The following is a 27481-nucleotide window of genomic DNA, read 5'->3' as shown; positions in this document are numbered from 1 at the left end:
TCGGAGGCTGTGTTTGGGAGAAAGGTACTTCAGGCAGTGGTTCCTTCTGTTTAATGTTCCTGCCTTGTCCCTCCCTTCATCCGTGTACTTTAGCTTTGGTATTGGTATTCCATAAGTAATGGATGACCCGTGGACTGACTACACTTAACAGGAGAAAACATAATTTATGCTTACCTGATAAATTCCTTTCTCCTGTAGTGTAGTCAGTCCACGGCCCGCCCTGTTTTTACGGCATGTCTAAATTTTAATTAAACTCCAGTCACCACTGTACCCTATGGTTCCTCCTTTCTCGTATGCTTGGTCGAATGACTGAGTATGACAGGTGAGGGGAGGAGCTATATAGCAAGCTCTGCTGGGTAATTCTCTTGCAGTTTCCTGTTAGGAAGAGAAATATTCCATAAGTAATGGATGACCCGTGGACTGACTACACTACAGGAGAAAGGAATTTATCAGGTAAGCATAAATTATGTTTTTTCAAATGTATATTAACACCTACTATTATTAAAGTCTTTGAGCGAGTACACCAGATATGACCAGGATACCCTAGAAGTCATTCGACACTGGTCATTAAATAATATCAGGGAGTTACATAGAGCATTTATTAGAGCTTTATAGTGGATATTATTCGTATAGAAAGGCTGTATTTATATTAGTCTACATATCTTCTATGGTCCAAAATTGACCTCACATACATATAATCCCCTTGTTTTATATTCTGGTAGCTACATTGGGGGTCCAAAAGCCCCCATTAGACATTGGGTTATTTTTTTAAAGGCTATATTGCTTCGCTGGTTATTACTATGAGGTCTGCTTTATTTTTAGCTTGCTCAGCTCAGTACATTTTCCTTTATAGATTTAGATAATAGCCAATAGATAACAATCTAGTAATTTTTTTGGCATAAGACAATATATATAGATTTCTCCCTGTGACTATAATTCCCATAAACGCGTAGATTTTGTTTACCCGTTAAACAAAGGAACACAGATTCCATAGTACTTTTCCCCGATACCTATTATAGATTTATATTAATCTTGCGGCCATTAATAATCCCTCCCTTATTTTATCTACTACTTCCTCTATATTCATCTAAGTAACTAGGCCCACATGGGACCATATTTTATCTAAGGGGAATAGATACTAGAGAATATAAATAAAAATGAGGTTTCACTTTTATAATTCAATTTGCGATGTAGACTATTAGTTCAAGCAATGCTACTGATGCAAGATTATTTTTTTTATGATTTGTCTACAGGTTGGAGACATGTTAATTTTGTGTGGCTATGATATTTGATGTTCGGTTAAATTTTCTCAGTTAACATGAGGACTATTGTGTAATATGCTCGTATTTGTTATGGTTCTTTAATCTACTGTAACACGTCCCTTGAGAATAATGGACATTTAATTTTCAATGTGTATTATATGTTTTGAAAACTTCTAAAAAAAAATGTAATAAAAAAAAAGTTTAACTTTGGTTTTGTTTCTTTCAAATGTGCAGTAATCATCTAGAGAAAAGTCTTCAGCTTCTGATGGACAGAGTAGATGAAATGAGCCAGGATATTGTAAAATTCAACACGTATTTGAGGAATGCAAGCAAGCAGACTCAGCAAAAGCATCAGGTATGTGTGTTACACATCATAGAAACAAATTAGCTTCTGAGAGCTACAGAATAACCATTTGAAAAAGATGGAAGATATTTTCTTCTTAAATGGATAGTCCATAGCTGCATTCATTACTTTTGGGAAATAAGAACCTGGCCACCAGGAGGAGGCAAAGACACCCCAGCCAAAGGCTTTAATATTCCTCCCACTCCCGTCATCCCCCAGTCAATCTTTGCCTTTCACCCAGGAGGTTGGCAGAGACGTGTCAGAATTTTTAATTTTTGTTTTTGTCTCTTAAGGAGGGTAGTATTCTTCGGCATGGGACAGGAGTTTTAAGTAGTCCTGTCAGTCTCTCAGTGAGGGCCTGGATGAAAGTTAGAGTCCAGAGATGCAGGAAGTTTCTTTCTGCGAAACCATCCTCACTCATATTAACAGCTCCTAAAGCAATCAGCATTGTCGAACATAGCTCCGCTGCCTTCTTTCTTCTCTCAAGTCCATGGCGGAGGCGATGCTACTATTCGTCACACTTGAAAAGCTGTGTTCCTGTTCCATGGCATTGATTCTGGTAAGATAGTTTCATTTTACTTTATTCTATGTACTGTAATGTGAATGTTTCCGTGAGGCTAAGCTCCTCGCGGGTTTAACTTATAACATAAGGGTCTCAGTGAGTCTCTGTTAGATCTTGGAATCGATCGGTTAATATCTCCTGAGATGGGTTATTAGAGAGGGGGGGTTTATAATCATGTTTGTTATGTTATTCAACCTGCTTATGTGTGAGGTTTATGGGCTCGTGGTTTGGAACTTTGAGGCCTTTGGAAGTTTTTATAGTTATGGGGGATTCTGATGCTGAGACTGCTCATTTCAGATTTAGTTAGATGATTCTGATACCGAGACGATTATCATATCTGATTCAGATTCTGTGTCCGGTGACGAATCCTGTTTAGCCTAGTTAACTCCTGTCAATCAGAATTGTTCCATATGCCATATGAGAGCATCCGGTTCCTCAGGCTCAGGGAATCGGGGATCTGCTGAGCCGTCTGCCTCTGCGGGTCCTGTCTCCCTGGGAGCGAGTTCCCTACCGATTCTTCCTCCTACTCATGCGGGAAACCCAGTTTATGGCTCCTCCACGCGGGGTGGTGTGTTCCCCCCGGAGCTTGCAGCACGTTTTCGCCTTCAGATAATGTTTGTGCTGGCTCGTCTGCAGAGTCCAGACGTTTCTTTGAGAATGTGCTTGTGCCCTATTGTCCCGGGTATTCCGCCTTGGGGTGGGCCTCCGCAGTATCCTGAGGGTTCTGTTCCAGAGTGTTGTGCCTTTCGGTTCCAGATTGCGCGCCTTCGTGTATTGCTCAGACATCCGTTTGAGTCACTGAATGACCCTATAGTTAATTGATATGGGAATTTTCAGTCTGATGGTCCCAATGGTACAACTCGTTAGACATATGGGGATGAGGTAATCTCCTACTGTCTTTATTTTGAGTTCTTTCCCAGTTTATGTGAGATGGGGCTCTGTTTGGCTGGTCCTATGGGTAGGCCCGTGTCTTTTTTGGGAGTTAACCTTTGGGGGTTGCCTTATCTTTTATTTTGTATTTTATTGATATCTTTTGTTTTTTGTTTCCTTCGGGAACCTTCTAGGATTGATACTCTTTGTTACTTCTGCAGAAGTTGTTTGGACATGTTAGTCCTATGTTTAAAAATGTCTTTTTCGTTTTCCCCTATGAGGTACAGTTTATAAAGTTTGCCGGTTAGGACCCCTGGTATAGGCTGGTCCTGTCGGGTTCGTTTGGTCTTGCGGCTGTTCAGACGAGTGGCGCTGTTCTGCTGAGCTGGTTCAGTAGAAGCGCTGAGGTCTCAGGTTATCTTTTTTTTTCATGTTCCACTAAGCATTCGAGAAGAACCGGTGGGTTCGTGAGGCGGGAACGATTGTCTCAGTCCTTATAGCCTCCTGTCATAGATGACTGGTCGGGGGAGTGTTCCGCTGCGTCACTATCGGACATCCGATTTCATCTGAACTTAGAGTTCCTACTCCATGTGGGCAGGGTTGTTGGGCTTAGGCCTCATCACTGCTGTTGAGTGGTTTGGCCTTCAGTTTTAGGTCTATGGATGATCCTGTTGGGACTTGATCCAACAGCTTGTATGGATAGCTGTCCAGCATGCGGGCAGTTTTTGCATTTTGAAGCCTATTGCAGCTCTCGGCAACTTGTAGGTGTATGTGTAAGCCGTATCTAGATACAGCTTTTACTCTTGGACGTGATGGTCTGACTGAGTTATGAGGCCTTGGGTCTCCTTACATGTCTCCGGGTGAGTTAGATCTCCTTTTAGGGGTCGGTGTCCCGGATGATGGTTGATCCCTGTGGGGACTTTGTTTAGCTTGGGGTTCCCCGGAGCTGGTAAGGTTTAGCGCCTTTCTCTTCCCTGTGTCCTCTGCCTATGTGGAGGTGATGAGGAGACTAGCCCTTCTAGTAGGGTTTTGTGGATCTCGAGGTATCCCTTCTGTTGTCCTGAGGCTTTGGGAAGTCTCTTCATACGACTTCTAGCCCTCCTCCTTGGAGCGTTGGACTTTGGCTAGGGGTGGTTTCTTCTTTTGGTCAGGACTTTCGCATTCCCCTCACTATCCAGATTCTATGGATATGTGTCCATTTCCCTTTTCTGGCTTTTTAGCCAGTTGGGATGTTTGGTTCCTGGGTAAGGTTTCCTGGACTATTAGGCAACCAGACCTGTTTTTCTCCCTGAGACTTATGCTTTCTGAGGCTTTGCTTGGCCTTCTTCCTGACCCAGTCTTGGGTTGTTTTGGAATCTTGGATCTCAGGGTTGGTCGGGGTGTTCCATGGTAGTGGGAACTTGGGCTATATCCTTGCTCCATCTACCTGACCGGGTCAGGGTTGGCCTGGTTTTTAGGAGTATTTCTTACTCTTTACAACAGAATATTCCATGTCATCTAGGGGTTAGCTGTGTGACTTGCGCCTCAAGGGTTGTGGGTTCATAACCAGATGCTGGCGTTGGATTTCCAATTTCTGGTGCGCCTTAGGGTTGCATTCCCCTGGTCAGTTTGCCAGTGTACCCGTGGATTCCCTGCTCTGCAGGCGAATGGGTTGGCTGTGCCTCTGGCGAGCTACTTGTAGGGGAATCCTTTTTCTAGGACATTTGCGTTGGGGATTTTTCTTCCCAATTAGTCGGCTTCAGGCCTTGAGGACAGTTGTTGCCCTTCCGGCCTCTTCCCTTTTTCTTTAGGTTCCACCTGGGGTCTTGCTGGCTTCAAGTCAGACTGTGGGGCCTTATTTTGATAGATCCTTAGGTCTATGGCCTTGTCTATTTTCAGAGTCGGGTTGTACTTGTACTCTAGGGGGATGGCTGTATCTTTAAGCTCGTTCCTGTACCAGTTTCGGGATTCTTTTGTTCCCCTGTAATGGATCATTGTGGCTGGGTTGGTCCAGCTGGGTGTGGGTCTGCAGGTCAGAATGTCAGAGCGGTCTAAGGGTCGCAGTCTCATGGATGTGTGAGCTTGTTGAATCTATCCTCATTGCTCAGTCTGCTAGGAGATGGGTTTTCCTTTCTCCTTGCTCCTGTTACTGGAGAGGGTTTACTCTTCCTTTGGATTCTGAGGGTATACTCTCCTTCTCGGGGGGGCCTCGATGGAGGTTTTGTGTTAACCTTTTTTAGGGACCTGTGAGTAGGTTCGGCGGCTTAGGTTGCCTAGAGCGTGCCCTATGTCAAGGGGCTGTTTTGTGTGGTCTGTTTCTTAAAGGGACAGTCAAGTCCAAAAAAAACTTTCATGATTTAAATTGGGCATGCAATTTAAACAACTTCCCAATTTACTTTTATCACCAATTTTGCTTTTTTCTCTTGGTATTCTTAGTTGAAAGCTAAAACTAGGAGGTTCATATGCTAATTTCTTAGACCTTGAAGACTGCCTCTAATCTGAATAAATTTTGACCACTAGAGGGCATTAGTTCACATGTTTCATATAGATAACATTGAGCTCATGCACGTAAAGTGACCTAGGACTGAGCACTGATTGGCTAAACTGCATGTCTGTCAAAAGAACTGAAATAAGGGGCAGTCGGCAGAAGCTTAGATACAAGATAATTACAAAGGTAAAAAGTATATTAATATAACTGTGTTGGTTGTGCAAAACTGGGGAATAGGTAATAAAGGGATTCTTTCTTTTTAAACAACAAAAATTCTGGTGTTAACTGTCCCTTTAAAGACTGCTTCTTCCTTGCAAGCTCCCTCTGTGTCGTCCTGTTATTGACTCTGTGTTCTTAAACTTGGGGTTTTCACCTGGGTCTGTTACGCACTTTCACGGTCGAGTACTTTGGTATTCTATGGACAGGCGCTGGGAGGACTTTGCCTCTTCGTTTGCTTTCCATGCTTGCAGGATGTTGGAGAGACATCTGTTCTGTCTCTGTGCTCGGTCTTATCCTGGGTTTCGCTTGGTATAGGCGTGGCCTCCTTCCCTGTTTGGGTCTGTTTGGTTCTCTGTGAGCTGGGCCCACTCTTGGAGGTGTTCTTTTTTGTATTAGGGACCTTTTGGTTTTCTCTGTTCCTCTTTATCTTGTCCCCTTAGGGGTTTAGGCTGGTGTTCCCTTCATTTGTGGGAAGTGTGCAGTAGGGGACCGTCTGTTGGGCAATGGTGTTTCTTGGTATACTGTTGGCTCAGTCAAGTCTGTTTTGCGGGCTCTCTTTTGGCTCTAGACTAGCTGCGAGTCAGTGTCATTGGGGCTTTTCCTTTTAAAATATTTTCTCGACTTCGGACGAAGCTGGATTTTTTTTTTTCGGTTGAGGTTCAGGCCTGGTGCCCTCAGTATGGGCCGCCTATTGTACCCTCTCGTCTTGGCATTCAGTGTCCTCTATAACTTGGGTATTGTTTTCCCAAAAGTAATGAATGCAGCTGTGGACTCTTTCCAATTAAGAAGAAAAACATAAATTAAGCTTACCTGATAATTTCCTTTTCTTTTGATGGAAAGAGTCCACAGCTCCCCACCCGTGTTTTATGTGGGGCGTCCATATATTTTTCTGGCACCTTTTCACCCTGATATTTCTTCTACTGTTCCTTGTTCCTCGGCAGAATGATTGGGGGATGAGGGGCGTGGGAGGAGTATATAAGCCTTTGGCTGGAGTGTCTTTGCCGCCTCCTGGTGGCCAGGTTTTTAGTTTCCAAAAGTAATGAATGCAGCTGTGTACTCTTTACATCAGAAGAAAAGGAAATTATCAGGTAAGCATAATTTGTTTTTGAATAAGTTCGGAATTGCTTTAAAAAAAAGTCTTGCAATTCTTAGCAAATTAATGAGCCAGGATTTTATACCTCCTATATGTACTAAATATATTGTGGTCTACATGTTGAACCTTTTTTGTGGCATTAGAACTACAATGGCCAATCACAGGCCAGCAATTAGACTGGCACTGAAGACAGGCAGAATTAAAATGGGATAATACTGTTTTATACTAATAGATCATATGCCCCCCATTGAAACAAGGGGGTGACTGTGCTAAAAGATGACTCTGCTGTGAGGCAAGATGGTTATACAAATTGAACATGGTGTATCAGTGTGGTCTAAATGCTGTCTGGACTGGCATTACAGTCTTTATTTCCCCCGGTTCTTCCATTGCACATGATGGTTATTACGCTAGGTGTGGGAGGCCTCTCCATCTTGTTCATGGTGGATCAGGGATACGTAATGCCTGTCTGGGAGTGGGTTTGTGTCTGCTTATCTAACATGACATTGCCTTTGTGCCTATTACAAATTCTGCCAGATGATGTGACGGAAGGTACTCCTATCATTATGTTGTGATAGTCTGCTATATGCTTTGTGTGCCTCTTTATTTTATGTGATGTGTCTGTCAACCTGATATATCTATTACTAAGATTTAACAAAAGTTGTTGTTGAGTTTATGGCTGTTTCACAGATTCTCTAATAAAACATATAACCCTGTGGTGGGACATGTATCATTTTAATTCCTTGTTGCCTGCTTTGAGTATATTTATAGTATATAGGATAACTATTTGTACTATTTAATCACTGCAGTATATACACACAGAATTGTTTTGATGCCATGTGGGCTGGTCCTGCCCAAAGGGGTGATATGGAGATCTTACAATGAATGTTATATTCTTGCGGGCATGTTAGTTTAATCCAATAAGATACCACTAATAACTATGTGCACTCTTTAACCCAAACTCAGATGTTTGCATTAGCGAGTAAATCTCTGTTTGTTGTTTACGTGAAGGGGTGACAATATACCGATACAATGTAAATAATTATATGTTGCACAAACGGTTTATGGCATATTGAAGCTAGGATGAAAGTTGTACTGTGTATACTTATGTAAAATGTTCTCCACAGAAAATTGTGCCTGCCGGCTGGTGGTATGAAATAACCATGTGGGGGCAGTATAATACTTTCTAATATAAATTATTCTGCTATCCAAAGCACAAATTAATTGCACAATTTGACAAAATTATTTAATAATTTATGCAATTAACATTTACCTTTTTATAATTAGCTAATGATAATATTGGCTAAAAATGTTAGCAGCAGGTGCTGCTCCCATTAAAGAGGTCCTGGGGAAAACACTGATATATTGTATTGTAAGTATGTATGTATTGTAAGTATGTATTGTGAGTATGTATGTATTGTATTGTGAGTATGTATGTATTGTATTGTGAGTATGTATGTATTGTATTGTGAGTATGTATGTATTGTATTGTGAGTATGTATGTATTGTATTGTGAGTATGTATGTATTGTATTGTGAGTATGTATGTATTGTATTGTGAGTATGTATGTATTGTATTGTGAGTATGTATGTATTGTATTGTGAGTATGTATGTATTGTATTGTGAGTATGTATGTATTGTATTGTGAGTAGGTATGTATGTATTGTATTGTGAGTAGGTATGTATGTATTGTATTGTGAGTATGTATGTATGTATTGTATTGTGAGTATGTATGTATGTATTGTATTGTGAGTATGTATGTATTGTATTGTGAGTATGTATGTATGTATTGTATTGTGAGTATGTATTGTATTGTGAGTATGTATTGTATTGTATTGTGAGTATGTATGTATGTATTGTATTGTGAGTATGTATTGTATTGTGAGTATGTATTGTATTGTGAGTAGGTATTGTATTGTGAGTAGGTATTGGATTGTGAGTAGGTATTGGATTGTGAGTAGGCATTGGATTGTGAGTAGGCATTGGATTGTGAGTAGGCATTGGATTGTGAGTAGGCATTGGATTGTGAGTAGGCATTGGATTGTGAGTAGGCATTGGATTGTGAGTAGGCATTGGATTGTGAGTAGGCATTGGATTGTGAGTAGGCATTGGATTGTGAGTAGGCATTGGATTGTGAGTAGGCATTGGATTGTAAGTATGAATGCTGACTATATTGGGGATCAAGCACTTGAACAGTATAAACATAATTTACAAGTGAAGCACTTTGGTGTTTTTTCCTGGTTGGGGAATGGGATGTACTTTATAAACACAAATGTGAGTTTGTACAGGTTGGTCTGAAGAAGGGTAATGTAGTAATCAGTCCTAAGGTTAAGGTGAGTGCACAAATTCCTTTTTGTCTTAAATATAGAATTCCTTCATCGGCTTCTAAAAATAATTAAATACAAGTTGCTAAATCTAAATATTTGTTAAGCCCTAATCTATTGCTTGATGATCAGAAATTTATAATATTTAGGTATTGCTTCTTAAAGAGACATAAAACCCAAAGTTTTTCATTCATTATTCAGATAAGCATTCAATTTCTTCTATAAGGTTCGACAAGTCCACGGATTCATCCTTTACTTGTGGGATATTATCCTCCTGCTAACAGGAAGTGGTAAAGAGCACCACAGCAGAGCTGTTTATATAGCTCCTCCCTTAGCTCCACCCCAGTCATTCTCTTTGCCTACTCTAAGTACTAGGAAGGGTAAAGTGAAAGAGGTGATACAAATAAATATTCTAGAACTGAGAGCGATATTCAATGCGCTTCAGGCGTGGCCTCAGCTGGCTTCGGCCAGATTCATAAGATTCCAGTCGGACAATATCACGACTGTAGCATATATCAATCATCAGGGGGGAACAAAGAGTTTGATGGGCAGAGACTCACTCTTGCCATCTATCAGCAATCTATATCCCAGGAGTGGAGAACTGGGAAGCGAATTTTCTATGTCGTCAGACTTTTCATCCGGGGTAGTGGGAACTCCATCCGGAGGTGTTTGCACAATTGATTCAGCATTGGGGCACACCAGAATTGGATCTGATGGCGTCTCGTCAGAACGTCAAACTTCCTTGTTACGGGTCCAGGTCAAGGGATCCTCAGGCAGTACTGATAGATGCTCTAGCAGTACCTTGGTCATTCAACCTGGCTTATGTGTTTCCACCATTTCCTCTCCTTCCTCGTTTGATTGCCAGAATCAAACAGGAGAGAGCTTTGGTGATTTTGATAGCACCTGCGTGGCCACGCAGGACTTGGTATTCAGACCTGGTGGACATGTCATCTCTTCCACCATGGACTCTGCCACTGAGACAGGACCTTCTGATTCAAGGTCCGTTCCAGCATCCAAATCTAGTTTCTCTGCAGCTGACTGCTTGGAGATTGAACGCTTGATTTTATCCAAGCGGGGTTTCTCTGAGTCGGTCATAGATACCTTGATTCAGGCTCGAAAGCCTGTCACTAGGAAAATTTATCATAAGATATGGCGTAAATATCTTTATTGGTGCGAATCCAAAGGCTACTCATGGAGTAAGGTCAGGATTCCTAGGATTTTGTCCTTTCTCCAAGAAGGATTGGAGAAGGGGCTATCAGCTAGTTCCTTAAAGGGACAGATATCTGCTTTATCAATTCTACTGCACAAGCGTCTGGCAGATGTTCCAGACGTTCAGTCGTTCTGTCAGGCTTTAGTTAGAATCAAGCCTGTGTTCAAACCTGTTGCTCTGCCATGGAGTTTGAATTTAGTTCTTAAAGTTTTTCAAGGGGTTCCGTTTGAACCTATGCATTCCATAGATAGCAACTTTCAAGTACATTAAAGGGTTTAGTAAAACTGAGGCTGTGGGTATTTTACATAAAATGGAAAATTCAAGAACAAGGGGTCATGAGCTCAAGCTAAAGGGTAGTAGATTCAGGAGTAATTTGAGGAAGCATTTCTTTACAGAAAGAGTGATTGATTTATGGAATAAACTTCCTCAAGAGGTAGTAGCAACAAACACTGTGGGGGACTTTAAAAATGCATGGGACAAGCATAGGGCTATCCTACGAACTAGATAAGTTTATACTGTTAGGTAAGGTCGGGCAGACTTGCTGGGCCTATGGCTCTTATCTGCCGTCAATATCTGTTTCTGTTTCTATAGATATTAAGCTTCTATCTTGGAAAGTTCTGTTTTTAGTTGCTATCTCCTCGGCTCGAAGAGTTTCTGAACTATCTGCATTGCAATGCGACTCGCCTTATCTTGTTTTCCATGCTGATAAGGTGGTTTTGCGTACCAAACCTGGCTTCCTTCCTAAGGTTGTTACTAATAGGAATATCAATCAGGAAATTGTTGTTACTTCTCTGTGTCCTAATCCTTCCTCTAAGAAGGAGCGTCTGTTGCACAACCTGGACGTGGTTCATGCTTTGAAGTTTTAATTGCAAGCAACCAAGGATTTCCGTCAAACATCTTCTTTGTTTGTGGTCTATTCTGGAAAACGTAGAGGTCAAAAAGCTACGGCTACCTCTCTCTTTTTGGCTGAAAAGCATCATCCGTTTGGCATACGAGACTGCTGGACAGCAACCTCCTGAAAGGATTACAGCTGACTACTAGAGCGGTGGCTTCCACTTGGGCTTTTAAAAATGATGCTTCTGTTGAACAGATTTGTAAGGCTGCGACTTGGTCTTCACTTCATACCTTTTCCAAATTTTACAAATTTGATACTTTTGCTTCTTCAGAGGCTATTTTTGGGTTCTTCAAGCAGTGGTGCCTTCTGTTTAACCATCTGTCTTGTCCCTCCCGTTCATCCGTGTCCTGTAGCTTTGGTATTGTATCCCACAAGTAAAGAATGAATCCGTGGACTTGTCGTATCTTATAGAAGAAAAGTAAATTTATGCTTACCTGATAAATTAATTTCTTCTATGGTACGACGAGTCCATGGCCCGCCCTGTCATTTTAAGACAGATTATATTTTTTTTATTTTAAACTTCAGTCACCTCTGCACCTCGTAGTTTCTCCTTTTTCTTCCTGTACCTTCGGTCGAATGACTGGGGGGTGGAGTTAAGGGAGGAGCTATATAGACAGCTCTGCTGTGGTGCTCTTTGCCACTTCCTGTTAGCAGGAGGATAATATCCCACAAGTAAAGGATGAATCCGTGGACTTGCCGTACCATACTTTTCTTCTATAAGATACGACGAGTCCACGGATTCATTCTTTACTTGTGGGATACAATACCAAAGCTACAGGACACGGATGAACGGGAGGGACAAGACAGATGGTTAAACAGAAGGCACCACTGCTTGAAGAACTTTTCTCCCAAAAATAGCCTCTGAAGAAGCAAAAGTATCAAATTTGTAAAATTTGGAAAAGGTATGAAGTGAAGACCAAGTCGCAGCCTTACAAATCTGTTCAACAGAAGCATCATTTTTAAAAGCCCAACTTTCCAATGTACTACTTTCATCTAATTTGCTTTGTTTTCTTTGCATCATCTGTAGGCTCAGGAGCTGGGAGCTAGCTGCTGATAGGCGGCTATATGTATGCCTCTTGTGATTGCCCTACCAATATGTTCAGCTAGCTCCCCGTTGTGCATTGATGCTTTTTCAAGGAAGAATAGCAAGAGAATGAAGCAAAATTTTATTTTAGATGTAAAACATTTTTTTTTAAACTGTATGCTCTGATTCATTAAATAAAATTTCTTTCATGTCACTTTTTAGACAGCTGATAACTGAGCACCCATTCCATTTGTGCGTTGTTGAATTTGTCCTAGTTAAGTCCTTTTAATATTTGTTAAAAGGGAATTCATGTTGTAAATTATGGGGTTGTCTAGAAAGTTAGGCAGGTTTTTGGGGTTTTTACAAACTCCAAAGCAAAAGTAAAAAAAAAAGAGAGAAAAACTGCAAGCCACAAAAACTAAAGGTAATGAACCTTCCTCTTCCAACAAAGATCCTTCCAATCAGATGGCCCATTATGAATATTAAGTTCCCCTAATTGGGGTTCTTAGCTTTAAGACGCATCTTTATCTTCCCTTTATACCTTCCTGAGCAAACCTAATGAAGTGATTTGGCCAAAAAGAGCAGACCTAGCATTTTATTCAAGAAGGCTAAACACTCTGTCATTAAATGTTCCTTAACTTGTCTTCTGCACAGTCACTGAGAAAAATATCATTTCCTTTTATGAAACCAGAGAAAGGAGTTGCGCCTTACAGGCTTCATTTGCTTCTAATTGCTTTGGATGTGGTTCATTACAGAATCGTTAATGTCCCTAACTTCAATTAGATAAATCCGCATTTGTGCTTAGAAGCAATTTATTTTGCCTAAAAACATACATAGTCAAGCACCTTTTTTAATACTGCAAATTGAAGATTTTTTTTTTTCTTCATTAGAATGGTTTTTGAGTGGGTACCCCTTGTGGAGACATTTGGTTCATCAATAATAAAGATACGTAAAAATATATATATTTTAACCTAATTTCTTAAAATGACTTTATATACCTTTTTGCATAAAAATGTTTTTGTCCCACACTCCTTAGGTTCTCTTCAGAATGCTACAAATCATATAGCTGGTGCATCTAAAGGCTGTGACACATTGCAAGCGGCGCGCAGCGTATAGATGTGGCTGGGTGCGCTCAGTGTGTCCTGCCTTTTCATCTCTGAGCACTCAGCTGCGTTGGCTCGCGTTGCTGAGCACTCAGAGATGAAATATTTGAACTTCAGAAGCGATGCGGTACGAAGCCACAACACATGCAGTGTCACAGCTGTAAAGAAAACCTATGTTACAGAATTAGCTTTTTGGCAACTGTAGACAACATGGGAAACACCCAATTTTTACACAAGGATAAGAGGAATTTAAATGTCCCTTTAAAGAGACACTCAAGTCAATGAGCTTTTATGATTTAGATAGAGCGTGCAGTTTTAAGACACTTTCCATTTTACTTCCATTATCAAACTTTGCACAGTCTTATTATATTCACACTTTCTGGGGAACAAAATCCTACTGAGCATGTGCACAAGCTCACAGGGTATACGTATACTAGTCTGTGATTGGCTGATGTCTAGAGCTGCAACAACTAATCGGCATAATCGATAATAATCGATTATGAAAATAGTTGTCAACGAATCTCATAATCGATTAATCGATTAGTTGGTTTGCAATTAGTTGGTCTGTGCACAACACCAGCTGCTTCACTCCAATGAACTCCTGCATATGGTATTGTGTTTTATGGTTATGTCCTTAGCCTAAAGGACGTCTACTTTTCACCTTTTCAGGACAGTATACGTTTACAACTACCCCTGGCTTATGTGCAACCCAGATATAATAGTCATCATTTGGATTGTTTATATTAAATCTGGTGATTTGGAAGTATGCTTTTCATGATATAGTGGCAAGCTTGTTGTTTACACCTTGCCCCTAGATTGATGGGAGATAATTAAATTTATGTGCACTATTATCTGTTTGCACAATTATTAGCGTATTGCTTGCTATTGCTGATTATATGTACTGTATAAATAAATGTGTAAGGCTTTGTCCTGTTATTGATATACAGTCCTTAGCGCTTTTGATCTTGTTTTTTTTATATTTTTAATAAATTGTGATAATATGTACCAAATTCAACCTTTATAAGTATATATTCGTTATTATTTAGGGCGGACTAGATATTTCCCCTAACCTTATAGCTGGTTATTTACCATTGCATATAGATATTCAAGATATTTTTATGTTAGAATGAAGTCAAGGGTTACTTTATTGAGAGGCCCCTTGCCAAGGTAGAAAACACTTAGCATTAGTGAAGAGCTAACAAAGATAAATATCCCACTTTGGTGAAATTGGCAAAACCCTACTTATACACCTCAACAGCCTTTTCTCTGCTGCAGGAAATATAGCTGCAAACAGAGAACCAGCCTTAGCCAGAAGCATGTGGACAAGTTGAGATTTTTGCATTTCAATGCAAAGTTTCTGAAAGAGTGAATAACAGAATGTTATTAACAGTGATAGTTTAACTCTTTCTAGTTCTACCTCTTTTCAAACAGTTTGTGGTTTTGTTTTGTTTAATTATAAAACTGTGCTCTGCTGCTTAAAAATTGAAGAAACAGTTGTGTTAATGTAAAGTTTTCGTCTGAAGTTTATATTTGTAACACTCATTATGTGGATTTTATTTAAAACATAGAAAACTATTATTGATTCTCTTTTTATCCGATTAGTCGATTAATCGAAAAAATAATCGGCCGATTAATCGATTATGAAAATAACCGTTAGTTGCAGCCCTACTGATGTCTGTTACATGATACAGGGGGCCGGACAAAGGGACAAAAATTAATTTGTCAGAAAAAAAATCTACTGCTTATTTGAAATTCAGAATAGGTGTTAAATCGTATTTTTATTATATTTTTGTTAATAATTTAATTCTACTGCATTGAGTGGTTCGTTAAATCGCATTTACGTATAGATAGTAAACATTGTGCTCTTTGGGAATATATCTGATGATCTATTGTCTGTGAAGAGCATGGAATGTATGAAGAAAGTGGTATTAATCATAAAAATTAATATCTTGCGTCAGATGTTTTGAGATGCCCCCGTGATCTTAATATAACCATTTATTTTAAATCAACATCACAACCTATAGTTTAGTCGCTTGAACAAAGATCTCAAGTCACAAGTAATTACCCTTTTTTATTTTTTTAATCACTTATTGGAGTTTGCTAACCATGCTAGTGCAGAATCCCTCCAGGAACAGAAGAGTAAAGAAAATTGAAATCATTATTGAAAGTAATTAAAAGATCAAACTTAATTTTGTTAAAGGTGAGGAATTTGTCTACTGTTCTGTTAAGATATTAGCTCTAGATCTAATTTGCAGCTATTATTTCTTAAAGGTTTTTTTTGTTTTTTTCTTCATGAGAATCAAATTATTTTGCTAAAATCGTTTTTATATTACTAAAGGTAACTATGCAGCGTCAATGTATACAGCTAACCTAGATAATGTAAAACAATTTTGCAGTATACTTTCCTCGTTTATTTTGTCTCCTTTTCTCCAACATAGGTGTGTCCGGTCCACGGCGTCATCCTTACTTGTGGGATATTCTCCTCCCCAACAGGAAATGGCAAAGAGCCCAGCAAAGCTGGTCATATGATCCCTCCTAGGCTCCGCCTACCCCAGTCATTCTCTTTGCCGTTGCACAGGCAACATCTCCACGGAGATGGCTAAGAGTTTTTTGGTGTTTAAATGTAGTTTTTATTCTTCAATCAAGTGTTTGTTATTTTAAAATAGTGCTGGTATGTACTATTTACTCTGAAACAGAAAAGAGAAGAAGATTTCTGTTTGTGAGAGGAAGATGATTTTAGCAAACGTTACTAAAATCGATTGCTGTTTCCACACAGGACTGTTGAGATGAAGTAACTTCAGTTGGGGGAAGCAGTTGGCAGACTTTTCTGCCTGAGGTATGATGGCCACATTTCTAACACGACTTGGTAATGCTGGAAGGCTGTCATTTTCCCTATGGGGACCGGTAAGCCATTTTCTTAGATTAAGTATAAGAATAAAGGCTTTATAAGGGCTTAAAAAACTGGTAGACATTTTTCTGGGCTAAAACGATTACTTGCTAAGCATATTTGACAGATTATAGCGCTTTATAGTTATTATAATCTTGGGGATTGTTGTTAAAAAACGGCAGGCACTGTATGGACACCTTTTTCAGATGGGGGCCTTCTCTAGTCATAGGCAGAGCCTCATTTTCGCGCCACTAATGCGCAGTTGTTTTTGGAAGGCAAGGCATGCAGATGCATGTGTGAGGAGCTAAGATCCACTGAAAAAGCTTATAGAAGGCGTCATTTGGTATCGTATTCCCCTCTGGGCTTGGTTGGGTCTCAGCAAAGCAGATTCCTGGGACTGTATAGGGGTTAAATGTAAAAACGGCTCCGGTTCCGTTATTTTAAGGGTTAAAGCTTTCAAATTTGGTGTGCAATACTTTTAAGGCTTTAAGACACTGTGGTGAAATTTTGGTGAATTTTGAACAATTGCTTCATACTTTTTCGCATATTCAGTAATAAAGTGTGTTCTGTTTAAAATTTAAAGTGACAGTAACGGTTTTATTTTAAAACGTTTTTTGTGCTTTGTTGACAAGTTTAAGCCTGTTTAACATGTCTGAACCATCAGATAAACGATGTTCTATATGTATGAAAGCCAATGTGTCTCCCCATTTAAATATATGTGATAATTGTGACATGGTGTCCAAACAAAGTAGGGACAATGATGCCACAGATAATAGTGCCCAAGATGATTCTTCAGATGAGGGGAGTAAGCATGGTACTGCATCACCCCCTTCTGTGTCTACACCAGTTTTGCCCACACAAGAGGCCCCTAGTACATCTAGTGCGCCAATACTTATTACTATGCAACAATTAACGGCTGTTATGGATAATTCTATTGCAAATATTTTATCTAAAATGCCTACTTATCAAAGAAAGCGCGATTGCTCTGTTTTAAACACTGAAGAGCAAGAGGACGCTGATGATAACGCTTCTGACATACCCTCACACCAATCTGAAGGGGCCAGGAGGGAGGTTTTGTCTGAGGGAGAAATTTCAGATTCAGGGAAAATTTCTCAACAAGCTGAACCTGATGTTGTAACATTTAAATTTAAATTAGAACATCTCCGCGCACTGCTTAAGGAGGTATTATCTACTCTGGATGATTGTGAAAATTTGGTAATTCCAGAGAAATTATGTAAGATGGACAAGTTCCTAGAGGTTCCGGTGCCCCCCGATGTTTTTCCTATACCCAAGCGGGTGGCGGACATAGTAAACAAGGAATGGGAAAGGCCCGGCATACCTTTTGTGCCTCCCCCTATATTTAAGAAATTATTTCCTATAGTCGACCCCAGAAAGGACTTATGGCAGACAGTCCCTAAGGTCGAGGGGGCGGTCTCTACTCTAAACAAACGCACTACTATTCCCATAGAAGATAGTTGTGCTTTTAAAGATCCTATGGATAAAAAATTAGAGGGTTTGCTTAAAAGAATGTTTGTTCAGCAAGGTTACCTTCTTCAACCAATTTCATGCATTGTTCCTGTCACTACGGCAGCGTGTTTCTGGTTCGAAGAACTAGAAAAGTCGCTCGATAAGGAATCTTCGTATGAGGAGATTATGGACAGAGTTCATGCACTTAAATTGGCTAACTCTTTTATTCTAGATGCCGCTTTGCAATTAGCGAGATTAGCGGCGAAAAATTCAGGGTTTGCTATCGTGGCGCGCAGAGCGCTCTGGCTAAAGTCTTGGTCAGCGGATGTGTCTTCCAAGACAAAATTGCTTAACATCCCTTTCAAGGGCAAAACACTGTTTGGTCCTGATTTGAAAGAGATTATTTCAGACATCACCGGAGGAAAGGGCCACGCCCTTCCTCAGGATAGGTCTTTTAAGGCTAGAAATAAGCCTAATTTTCGTCCCTTTCGCAGAAACGGACCAGCCTCTACTTCTACATCCTCTAAGCAAGAGGGTAATACTTCTCAACCCAAACCAGCCTGGAGACCGATGCAAGGCTGGAACAAGGGTAAGCAGGCCAAGAAGCCTGCCACTGCTACCAAAACAGCATGAAGGGATGGCCCCCGATCCGGGACCGGATCTGGTGGGGGGCAGACTTTCTCTCTTTGCTCAGGCCTGGGCAAGAGATGTTCAGGATCCTTGGGCACTAGAAATAGTTTCTCAAGGTTATCTCCTGGAATTCAAGGAACTACCCCCAAGGGGAAGGTTCCACAGGTCTCAATTATCTTCAAACCAAATAAAAAGACAGGCATTCTTACATTGTGTAGAAGACCTGTTAAGGATGGGAGTAATTCATCCAGTTCCAATAAGAGAACAAGGGATGGGATTTTACTCCAACCTGTTCATAGTTCCCAAAAAAGAGGGAACGTTCAGACCAATTCTAGATCTCAAGATCCTAAACAAATTTCTCAGGGTTCCATCGTTCAAAATGGAAACCATTCGAACGATCCTTCCTACCATCCAGGAAGGTCAATTTATGACCACGGTGGATTTAAAGGATGCGTACCTCCATATTCCTATCCACAAGGAACATCATCAGTTCCTAAGGTTCGCTTTTCTGGACAAGCATTACCAGTTTGTGGCACTTCCTTTCGGATTAGCCACTGCTCCGAGAATTTTCACAAAGGTACTAGGGTCCCTTCTAGCGGTTCTAAGACCAAGGGGCATTGCAGTAGTACCGTACTTGGACGACATCCTGATTCAAGCGTCGTCTCTGTCAAAAGCAAAGGCTCATACGGACATCGTCCTAGCCTTTCTCAGATCTCACGGATGGAAAGTAAACATAGAAAAAAGTTCTCTTTCCCCGTCAACAAGAGTTCCCTTCTTGGGAACAATAATAGACTCCTTAGAAATGAGAATTTTTCTGACAGAGGTCAGAAAATCAAAACTTCTAAGCTCTTGTCAAGTTCTTCATTCTGTTCTTCGTCCTTCCATAGCGCAGTGCATGAAAGTAATAGGATTGATGGTTGCAGCAATGGACATAGTTCCTTTTGCACGAATTCATCTAAGACCATTACAACTGTGCATGCTCAGACAGTGGAATGGGGATTATACAGACTTGTCTCCGACGATTCAAGTAGATCAAAGGACCAGAGATTCACTCCGTTGGTGGCTAATCCTGGACAACCTGTCACAGGGAATGAGCTTCCGCAGACCAGAGTGGGTCATTGTCACGACCGACGCCAATCTGGTGGGCTGGGGCGCGGTCTGGGAACCCCCTGAAGGCTCAGGGTCTATTGTCTCGGGAAGAATCTCTTCTCCCGATAAACATTCTGGAACTGAGAGCGATATTCAATGCTCTCAAAGCTTGGCCTCATCTAGCAAAGGCCAAATTCATAAGGTTTCAATCAGACAACATGACGACAGTTGCATATATCAACCATCAGGGGGGAACAAGGAGTTCCCTGGCGATGGAGGAAGTGACCAAGATAATTCAATGGGCGGAGGATCACTCCTGCCACTTGTCTGCAATCCACATCCCAGGGGTGGAAAATTGGGAAGCGGATTTTCTGAGTCATCAGACATTCCATCCGGGGGAGTGGGAACTCCACCCGGAAATCTTTGCCCAAATAACTCAATTATGGGGCATTCCAGACATGGATCTGATGGCGTCTCGTCAGAACTTCAAGGTTCCTTGTTACGGGTCCAGATCCAGGGATCCCAAGGCGACTCTAGTAGATGCACTAGTAGCATCTTGGACCTTCAACCTAGCCTATGTTTTCCCACCGTTTCCTCTCATTCCCAGGCTGGTAGCCAGGATCAACCAGGAGAGGGCTTCGGTGATCTTGATAGCTCCTGCGTGGCCACGCAGGACTTGGTATGCAGACCTGGTGAATATGTCATCGGCTCCACCATGGAAGCTACCTTTGAGACAGGACCTTCTTGTTCAAGGTCCATTCGAACATCCGAATCTGGTTTCTCTCCAACTGACTGCTTGGAGATTGAACGCTTGATTTTATCAAAGCGTGGGTTTTCAGATTCTGTAATAGATACTCTGATTCAGGCTAGAAAGCCTGTAACTAGAAAAATTTACCATAAGATATGGAAAAAATATATCTATTGGTGTGAATCTAAAGGATTCCCATGGAACAAGATAAAAATTCCTAGGATTTTATCCTTTCTACAAGAGGGTTTGGAGAAGGGATTATCTGCAAGTTCTCTGAAGGGACAGATTTCTGCGTTATCTGTTTTACTTCACAAAAGGCTGGCAGCTGTGCCAGACGTTCAAGCGTTTGTTCAGGCTCTGGTTAGAATCAAGCCTGTTTACAGACCTTTGACTCCTCCCTGGAGTCTTAATCTAGTTCTTTCAGTTCTTCAAGGGGTTCCGTTTGAACCCTTACATTCCGTAGATATTAAGTTACTATCTTGGAAAGTTTTGTTTTTGGTTGCAATTTCTTCTGCTAGAAGAGTTTCTGAGTTATCTGCTCTGCAGTGTTCTCCGCCCTATCTGGTGTTCCATGCAGATAAGGTGGTTTTGCGTACTAAGCCTGGTTTTCTTCCGAAAGTTGTTTCCAACAAGAATATTAACCAGGAGATAGTTGTACCTTCTTTGTGCCCGAATCCAGTTTCAAAGAAGGAACGTTTGTTACACAATTTGGACGTAGTCCGTGCTCTAAAATTCTATTTAGAGGCCACTAAAGATTTCAGACAAACTTCTTCTTTGTTGTTTATTCTGGTAAAAGGAGAGGTCAAAAAGCAACTTCTACCTCTCTTTCTTTTTGGCTTAAAAGCATTATCCGTTTGGCTTATGAGACTGCCGGACGGCAGCCTCCTGAAAGAATCACAGCTCACTCCACTAGGGCTGTGGCTTCCACATGGGCCTTCAAGAACGAGGCTTCTGTTGACCAGATATGTAAGGCAGCGACTTGGTCTTCACTGCACACTTTTGCCAAATTTTACAAATTTGATACTTTTGCTTCTTCAGAGGCTATTTTTGGGAGAAAGGTTTTGCAAGCCGTGGTGCCTTCCATTTAGGTGACCTGATTTGCTCCCTCCCTTCATCCGTGTCCTAAAGCTTTGGTATTGGTTCCCACAAGTAAGGATGACGCCGTGGACCGGACACACCTATGTTGGAGAAAACAGAATTTATGCTTACCTGATAAATTACTTTCTCCAAGGTGTGTCCGGTCCACGGCCCGCCCTGGTTTTTTTTTTTTTTTTAATCAGGTCTGATTAATTATTTTCTCTAACTACAGTCACCACGGTATCATATGGTTTCTCCTATGCATATTTCCTCCTGTACGTCGGTCGAATGACTGGGGTAGGCGGAGCCTAGGAGGGATCATATGACCAGCTTTGCTGGGCTCTTTGCCATTTCCTGTTGGGGAGGAGAATATCCCACAAGTAAGGATGACGCCGTGGACCGGACACACCGTTGGAGAAAGTAATTTATCAGGTAAGCATAAATTCTGTTTTTCCTGAAATTTGTGGGTATTCCACATAGTAATTAGCTGTACTTTCTAGAGGCTTATTCATACCTGGTACCTGGTTGGCTTAGCAGAGAAAGAAACCTAGGTTACAACATGGCATCACCCATTGGTTTGTGGAAGCTAAAACTTTAGACTTCTTCCCCAATATTTAAACTACTGATATAATTTTAAAATATGCATATTATTATGCTAGTCCTTTGCTTAAATACATAATGTCTCCTTCAAATCGCACAACCTATAAGCAAACATAGGTTTTAATTCTTATAGTTCACATTGGATTAATATTAAAGGGATTTGAAACCCCCCAAAAAATATTTTGTGATTGACAGAGCAAACAATTTTAAAGAAGTTTCCAATTTATTATATTATCAAATTTGCTTAGTATGCATGATATTCTGTGTTTGATACCTAGGTAGGCATCTGAAGCACTACATGGCAGAGATAGTGCTGCCATATAGTGCTCCAGAAATGGGCCGGCTCCTAAACATTACATCCCTGTTTTTCAACAAATACCAATAGAACAAAGAAAAATTGCTAATGGAAGTAAATTAGAGCATTGTTTAAAATAGCCTGCTCTATCTGAATAGTGAAAGAAAGAAAAATTGGTTTCATATCACTTTAATTTTCTTACCTTGTTGAAAAATACTATAGAGTCTATGAGCCTGAGTGATGATTATTCTAATTTGCTATTCTATGGCACCTGGGTTCCTGGTAAAATGATACCCTTTTCATTATTATTGACTCTCCTTCCCTATAATGTTCTGCCACTAGTGGGTAATTTATCTGGTCTTGCAATAATTTATTACATATTTTTGTAATATAACGTTTTTCTATACGTTCTAGAATAGAGTATGCAGTTTTAAGAGACTTTTCAAAGTGACTTAAATTTACTTAAGTCTCTTGCTATCCTTTTGCTGAAAAGCATACCTAGGTAGGAGACACAATGCACTACAGGAGGCTAGCTGATGAGTGGTGGTTACACACGTGCCTCTCTTCATACAAACAGTGCTGTAATAAAATACTCTTAACACATTTTTGCATTTTGATTTATTTTTGCAGTTTTATGCCCCTTCAATTACATTTGTACAAACTTGTATGTTGCTGCATATGCTCTCTAACAGCCAGCTATATTACCTGCAACAATATAGACACAGGGAAATCTTAGCTGATAAACATTGACTGTGAAGACTCATGGTGTCACGAATACTGTTGACGTCATGGCTGACTCTTGCTAAGCATATGCAACATCACATTTGACCAGGATTTGTGTAAATAGCTTAGCTGAAAAGATCTCCTTTCTATAAACAGCGCAAAGCATGACAAGGAAATATAGTTGCATTGCGTTTTCAAGTGCAGTGATTCAAAGTATGTTATGGTCTGAACCACCAGTCAAGTGACAAATATGAACAAAATATTTAACAATTGCATTATTATTTCAAAGAGGAGAAACACATTTCTGAAGCTGAAAGTGCAGGGTAATATTAATATTACTTTAAGCAGGATCTGTGTATTGTGTTTGTCGGGCGTAATCTTATTGTGAGCGAGAGAGAAATAGTTTTTGAAGCATTACAGAGCATGGGAAAGTAAGAAATAAATTAGTTGAAGAGGCTGCAAGTAGTGATAAATTACTTGAATCTAGTTCTAAAACTGCTTTTGGGCCACCAGTAAATAGCAAGTAAAGTGCCGTTTTAAAATACATGTAAGCTTAATTTCTCATCATTACCACAGCTTGAGATAACTTGAGAAAACTCTACAGCCTGTTAAATATTTTTCTGAGGAGAAAAATATTGATTTCTGAACTAGTAAGAGGCACAAACCATTGACTTGTCTTTAACATACTTTATTAACATGCCAACTTTATTTAATACACTTATGTAATGGCAGATAATACTCATTCTGAAGAAAGAAGAGGGAATAATAGACAGAAGCTCCCAGTAATGATGGTAGAAATAAAAACGGTCAAAACATTTCTATGAGCAGTCAAGGAACCAGGTCATAAAGAAGGTTGAGGAAATAATGTTTTTAAAGTGGTGCTTATCCGCCAATAAAACGTTTGTTCCCCAATCAAGCAGTAAATCCTTTGTTTTTACAGTATGTGCAGAGAAGGCAGCAAGAGAATCTTCAGCGCCAGAGCCGCGGAGAACCCCCACTTCCTGAAGAGGATGTCACCAAGCTTTTCAAGCCGCCTCTACCCCCTCCAAGAATGGATTCCCTTCTTATTGCAGGTAAAAGTCTTTAAGTATCTTCAAAGTTTATTGTAGCAAATTCAAATGCATTTATTTACTTATTTTTTGTGCTTATTCTAACAGCAAACGCTGTAGATGAACCAATCATTATTGACATTCTTCACATGCAGAGACAGTTTGTTCAAACCTAAAATGTTCACTAGCTTTAGTGTTGGACCAAGAGTTCTAACAATTTTATTAAAAAGTATATTCCGCTGTTTAACTTACAAATGCACCTTTTCCCTTTTTTTAATGTTTGAGTGCACTTGATTTTTTTTATTTCAGTAATTTGCAGTTTGTATTATTAAAGGGACATTAAACACTTTAAGATGGTAATATAAATTGATAAATTGTATATATAAAACAACTCTGCAATATACTTTCATTATTTATTTTGTCCTCTTTGCCTGTATTTCCATTCTGAAATTGTGAGCTTTTCAGTTCCTGTTAGAAATGGAAGTGCAGAACACTGTTAAATCCAGCACAACCATTGGCTGCACACTCTGACCTATGTATAACTGTCCCTAATTGGCCACAGCAGAGAAGGTAACACAAGTTACAACATGTCAGCTCCCAGTGTTTTATAGACACTAAAACTTTACACTTATTTTGTCACTTTTTAAACAACTAATGAAACTTTAAAATACATCTGCATGTTAGTCATGGACTAATCTTTTCTTTGAATGCATCATTCTATCTAGCATGTATTTAGTGTTTAATGTCCCTTTAATCTTGATCTCTTTCCTATGTTTAAAGGGACATAACATTTAATGTTGCATCTAAACGTTATACAAGAGGGAAAAAAAGAATGCCTGGACACAGATCTAATGGGTGTCATTAAATGACAATATTCTGTTTACAAACCAACCTTTTCTAACTATTCTTATTTTGAAAAAAGATTTACCAACCACATTAATATGTGATGCATTAAAAATCTGGTTTACTGCATAAACACGCTTTGGTACTACTTACAACTTATGTGAACAGTCTCACATGGGAATGAGACTTTTACTGCTATGTCCGAATAAGCCAATTAAAGGATGCACATGTGTAATTGCTAGATCAATGGGGCTACAAGTTGGAAATTAAGAGGAAAAATGCATTTGTGTAATCAATCCCTAATGGGTGCTTAGAAAGGGCAAAATTCCTCCTCATTTCCTTCTTAATATGAGGAGAGTCCACGGCATCAGTCCTTACTGTTGGGAAATACGGAACCTGGCCACCAGGAGGCAGCAAAAACACCCCAGCTAAAGGCTTAAATACTCCCCCTACTTCCCTCATATCCCAGTCATTCTTTGCCTTTCATCACAGGAGGTTGTCAGAAAAGTGTTAGAAGATTTGTAGTAGTTCCTTATGAAGTATATCTACCCTTCGAAATGGGACTTGAGTTTTAAGTAGTCTTGTCAGCCTCTCAGTGAGAGCATTGAAGAATGTTCGAGTTTGGAGATGCAGGGAGAGTCTTTCTGCAGTCGCATCCAGACTCATATTAACAGCTTCTAAGCAAGCAGTGTTTACGAGTTTCACTGCCTGCTTCCATCACTCAAGTCCATGTCAGGAGCAATGCTACCAGTCAGACTTAAGAGGTTGTGTTACTGTTCCACGGCATAGATTCCGGTAAGATAGTTTCTTTTTTTTTTTTTTTTTTTTTCTTTTTTTTTTTTTTTACACATATTGGAACGCAAGAAGACAGGGTCACAGTGTGGCTCATTTTATCTGTATGGAATCAATGGTTAATATCTCCGGAGGGGGATTACTGAACAGGGGGGATTAATCACATAAGTTTATTTGATTATGCTGTGACATGTGTGAGATGAGGCTCAGGCAGATGTTGGAACGTACAGGGTTTTTTATTTTCGTTTTGGGTTCTGCGCAGCCTGTAAGGCTTGGCGCTTTTTTTTACTTATAGCTGGGGCGGTCCTGCATTGCACACCACGTGACCGGATGTGATCCCACTTATTTCCTCTTTCCTAACCATGCGCTTTACCGGAGAAGAAGCGGTTTCTCGGTTTGGCCTGGGTCATAGGAGGTGGTGAGTGCCCCAGTTATTGGGGGTATAAAGGTGCCGTTTTTTCTGTCTATAGTCTGCATTGTAAGCGCAAGCTATTGAGGATTGTGATGCGTTAAATGGTACTCCCTCTTTACATAAGTCTAACACCTGTCTATATTGTGAGGAGGCCGCAGTATACCCACCCGCTCAACTATGTTCCACATACCTTGATAAAGTAATCATGTCAGTGAAGGTTAATATGTTTGATACCACTGAGCCGTCCACCTCTGAGGAGTCTCCGTCCCGTGAGGTGCGCACTCTACAGTCATCTCCTACACATGCAGCTCCCCGTAGCATTTCTAATCCTCCATCTGGAGAGGGCCTTTTACCGCCAGACTTTACTGAGCAGTTACAAATGGCAGTGTCTGCACCTTTTAGTGCTTTGCCTCGCCCTGCTAAGGGCAAACAAAAGGTCAAATATTGCTATCCTTCCTAGGGGTCATCTACTAGCTTATTGGATTTACCCAATACAAGATTATTCGATGATGAAAGTGCCTCTGATACCTCAGAGGGTGCTCTTTCTGGGTCAGAACCTGCTGCCTCTAAGTCTCCAGCTGAGGAGGAACCAGACTTTAGATTTAGCATTTACGCTTTCTGCTGAAGGAAGTTTTGGCTACCTTAGAGAATGAATGGGAAAGAATTGGTTCTTCATTTTCCCCTTCTTCCTTTAAGAAATTGTTCCCAGTCCCGGACTCTCAGTTGGAGTTGTGGGGTTCCATCCCCAAGGTGGATGGCGCTATCTCCAAGCTTGCTAAATGCACTACTATCCTACTTGAGGATAGTTAATTGAAAGATGTTTCAACATACGGGATATTTGTTTCAACTGGCAGTGGCTGTTGCTGCAGTTGCTGGAGAGGCTACCTACTGGTGCGACTCCTTATCTGAGTTGATTGAGGTGGAGGGTCTGCTCAACGTGATCCAGAATAGAATTAAGGCCTTAAAGGGACACTCAAGTCAAAATTAAACTTCATGATTCAGATAGAGCATGCAATTTTAAACAACTTTCCAATTTACTTCCATTAACATAATGTGCACAGTCTTTTTGTATTTACACTTTTTGAGTCACCAACTCCTACTGAGCATGTGCACGAATTCACAGCATATACGTATATGCATTTGTGATTGGCTGATGGCTGTCACATGATACAGGGGGAGTGGAAATAGACATAACTTTGCAATTTATTTAACAAAAATCTATTACTCATTTGAAGTTCAGACTAAGTGCTATTGCATTGTTTTCTTATCATGCATTTGTTGATTATGCAAATGTACAGTGTTGACTGGTCCTTTAAGGGTGGCTAATTCTTTTGTTTGAGATGCAAATATGCAAATTATTCACTGAATGCTAAGGCTTCAGGTTTTTTTGTTCAACCCCATAGGGCACTCTGGCTGAAGTCCTGGTCTGCGGACATGACTTCAAGTCAAGACTTCTTTCCCTCCCATTTAAGGGAAAGATTCAGTTTGGTCCATGCTTGG

At 40.3% G+C, this 27481-nt stretch overlaps 1 protein-coding gene across 1 annotated transcript in view; it reads left to right on the top strand.

The window, feature by feature from the left end:
* EIF3H (eukaryotic translation initiation factor 3 subunit H) overlaps positions 1 to 27481 on the top strand; it is a 521148-nt gene that overhangs the window by 470136 nt on the left and 23531 nt on the right. Inside the window, exons 6-7 of the mRNA XM_053715305.1 lie at positions 1497 to 1617; positions 23826 to 23958. Coding sequence (XP_053571280.1) covers positions 1497 to 1617; positions 23826 to 23958 — 254 coding nt within the window. The remainder of the gene's footprint in view (positions 1 to 1496; positions 1618 to 23825; positions 23959 to 27481) is intronic.

This window comes from Bombina bombina, chromosome 5, assembly GCF_027579735.1.
Source record: "Bombina bombina isolate aBomBom1 chromosome 5, aBomBom1.pri, whole genome shotgun sequence".
Classification (NCBI taxonomy): Eukaryota; Metazoa; Chordata; class Amphibia; order Anura; family Bombinatoridae; genus Bombina; species Bombina bombina.
The sequence above is the reverse complement of the archived record's forward strand: the minus strand, read 5'-3'. Positions and strand labels throughout refer to the sequence as shown.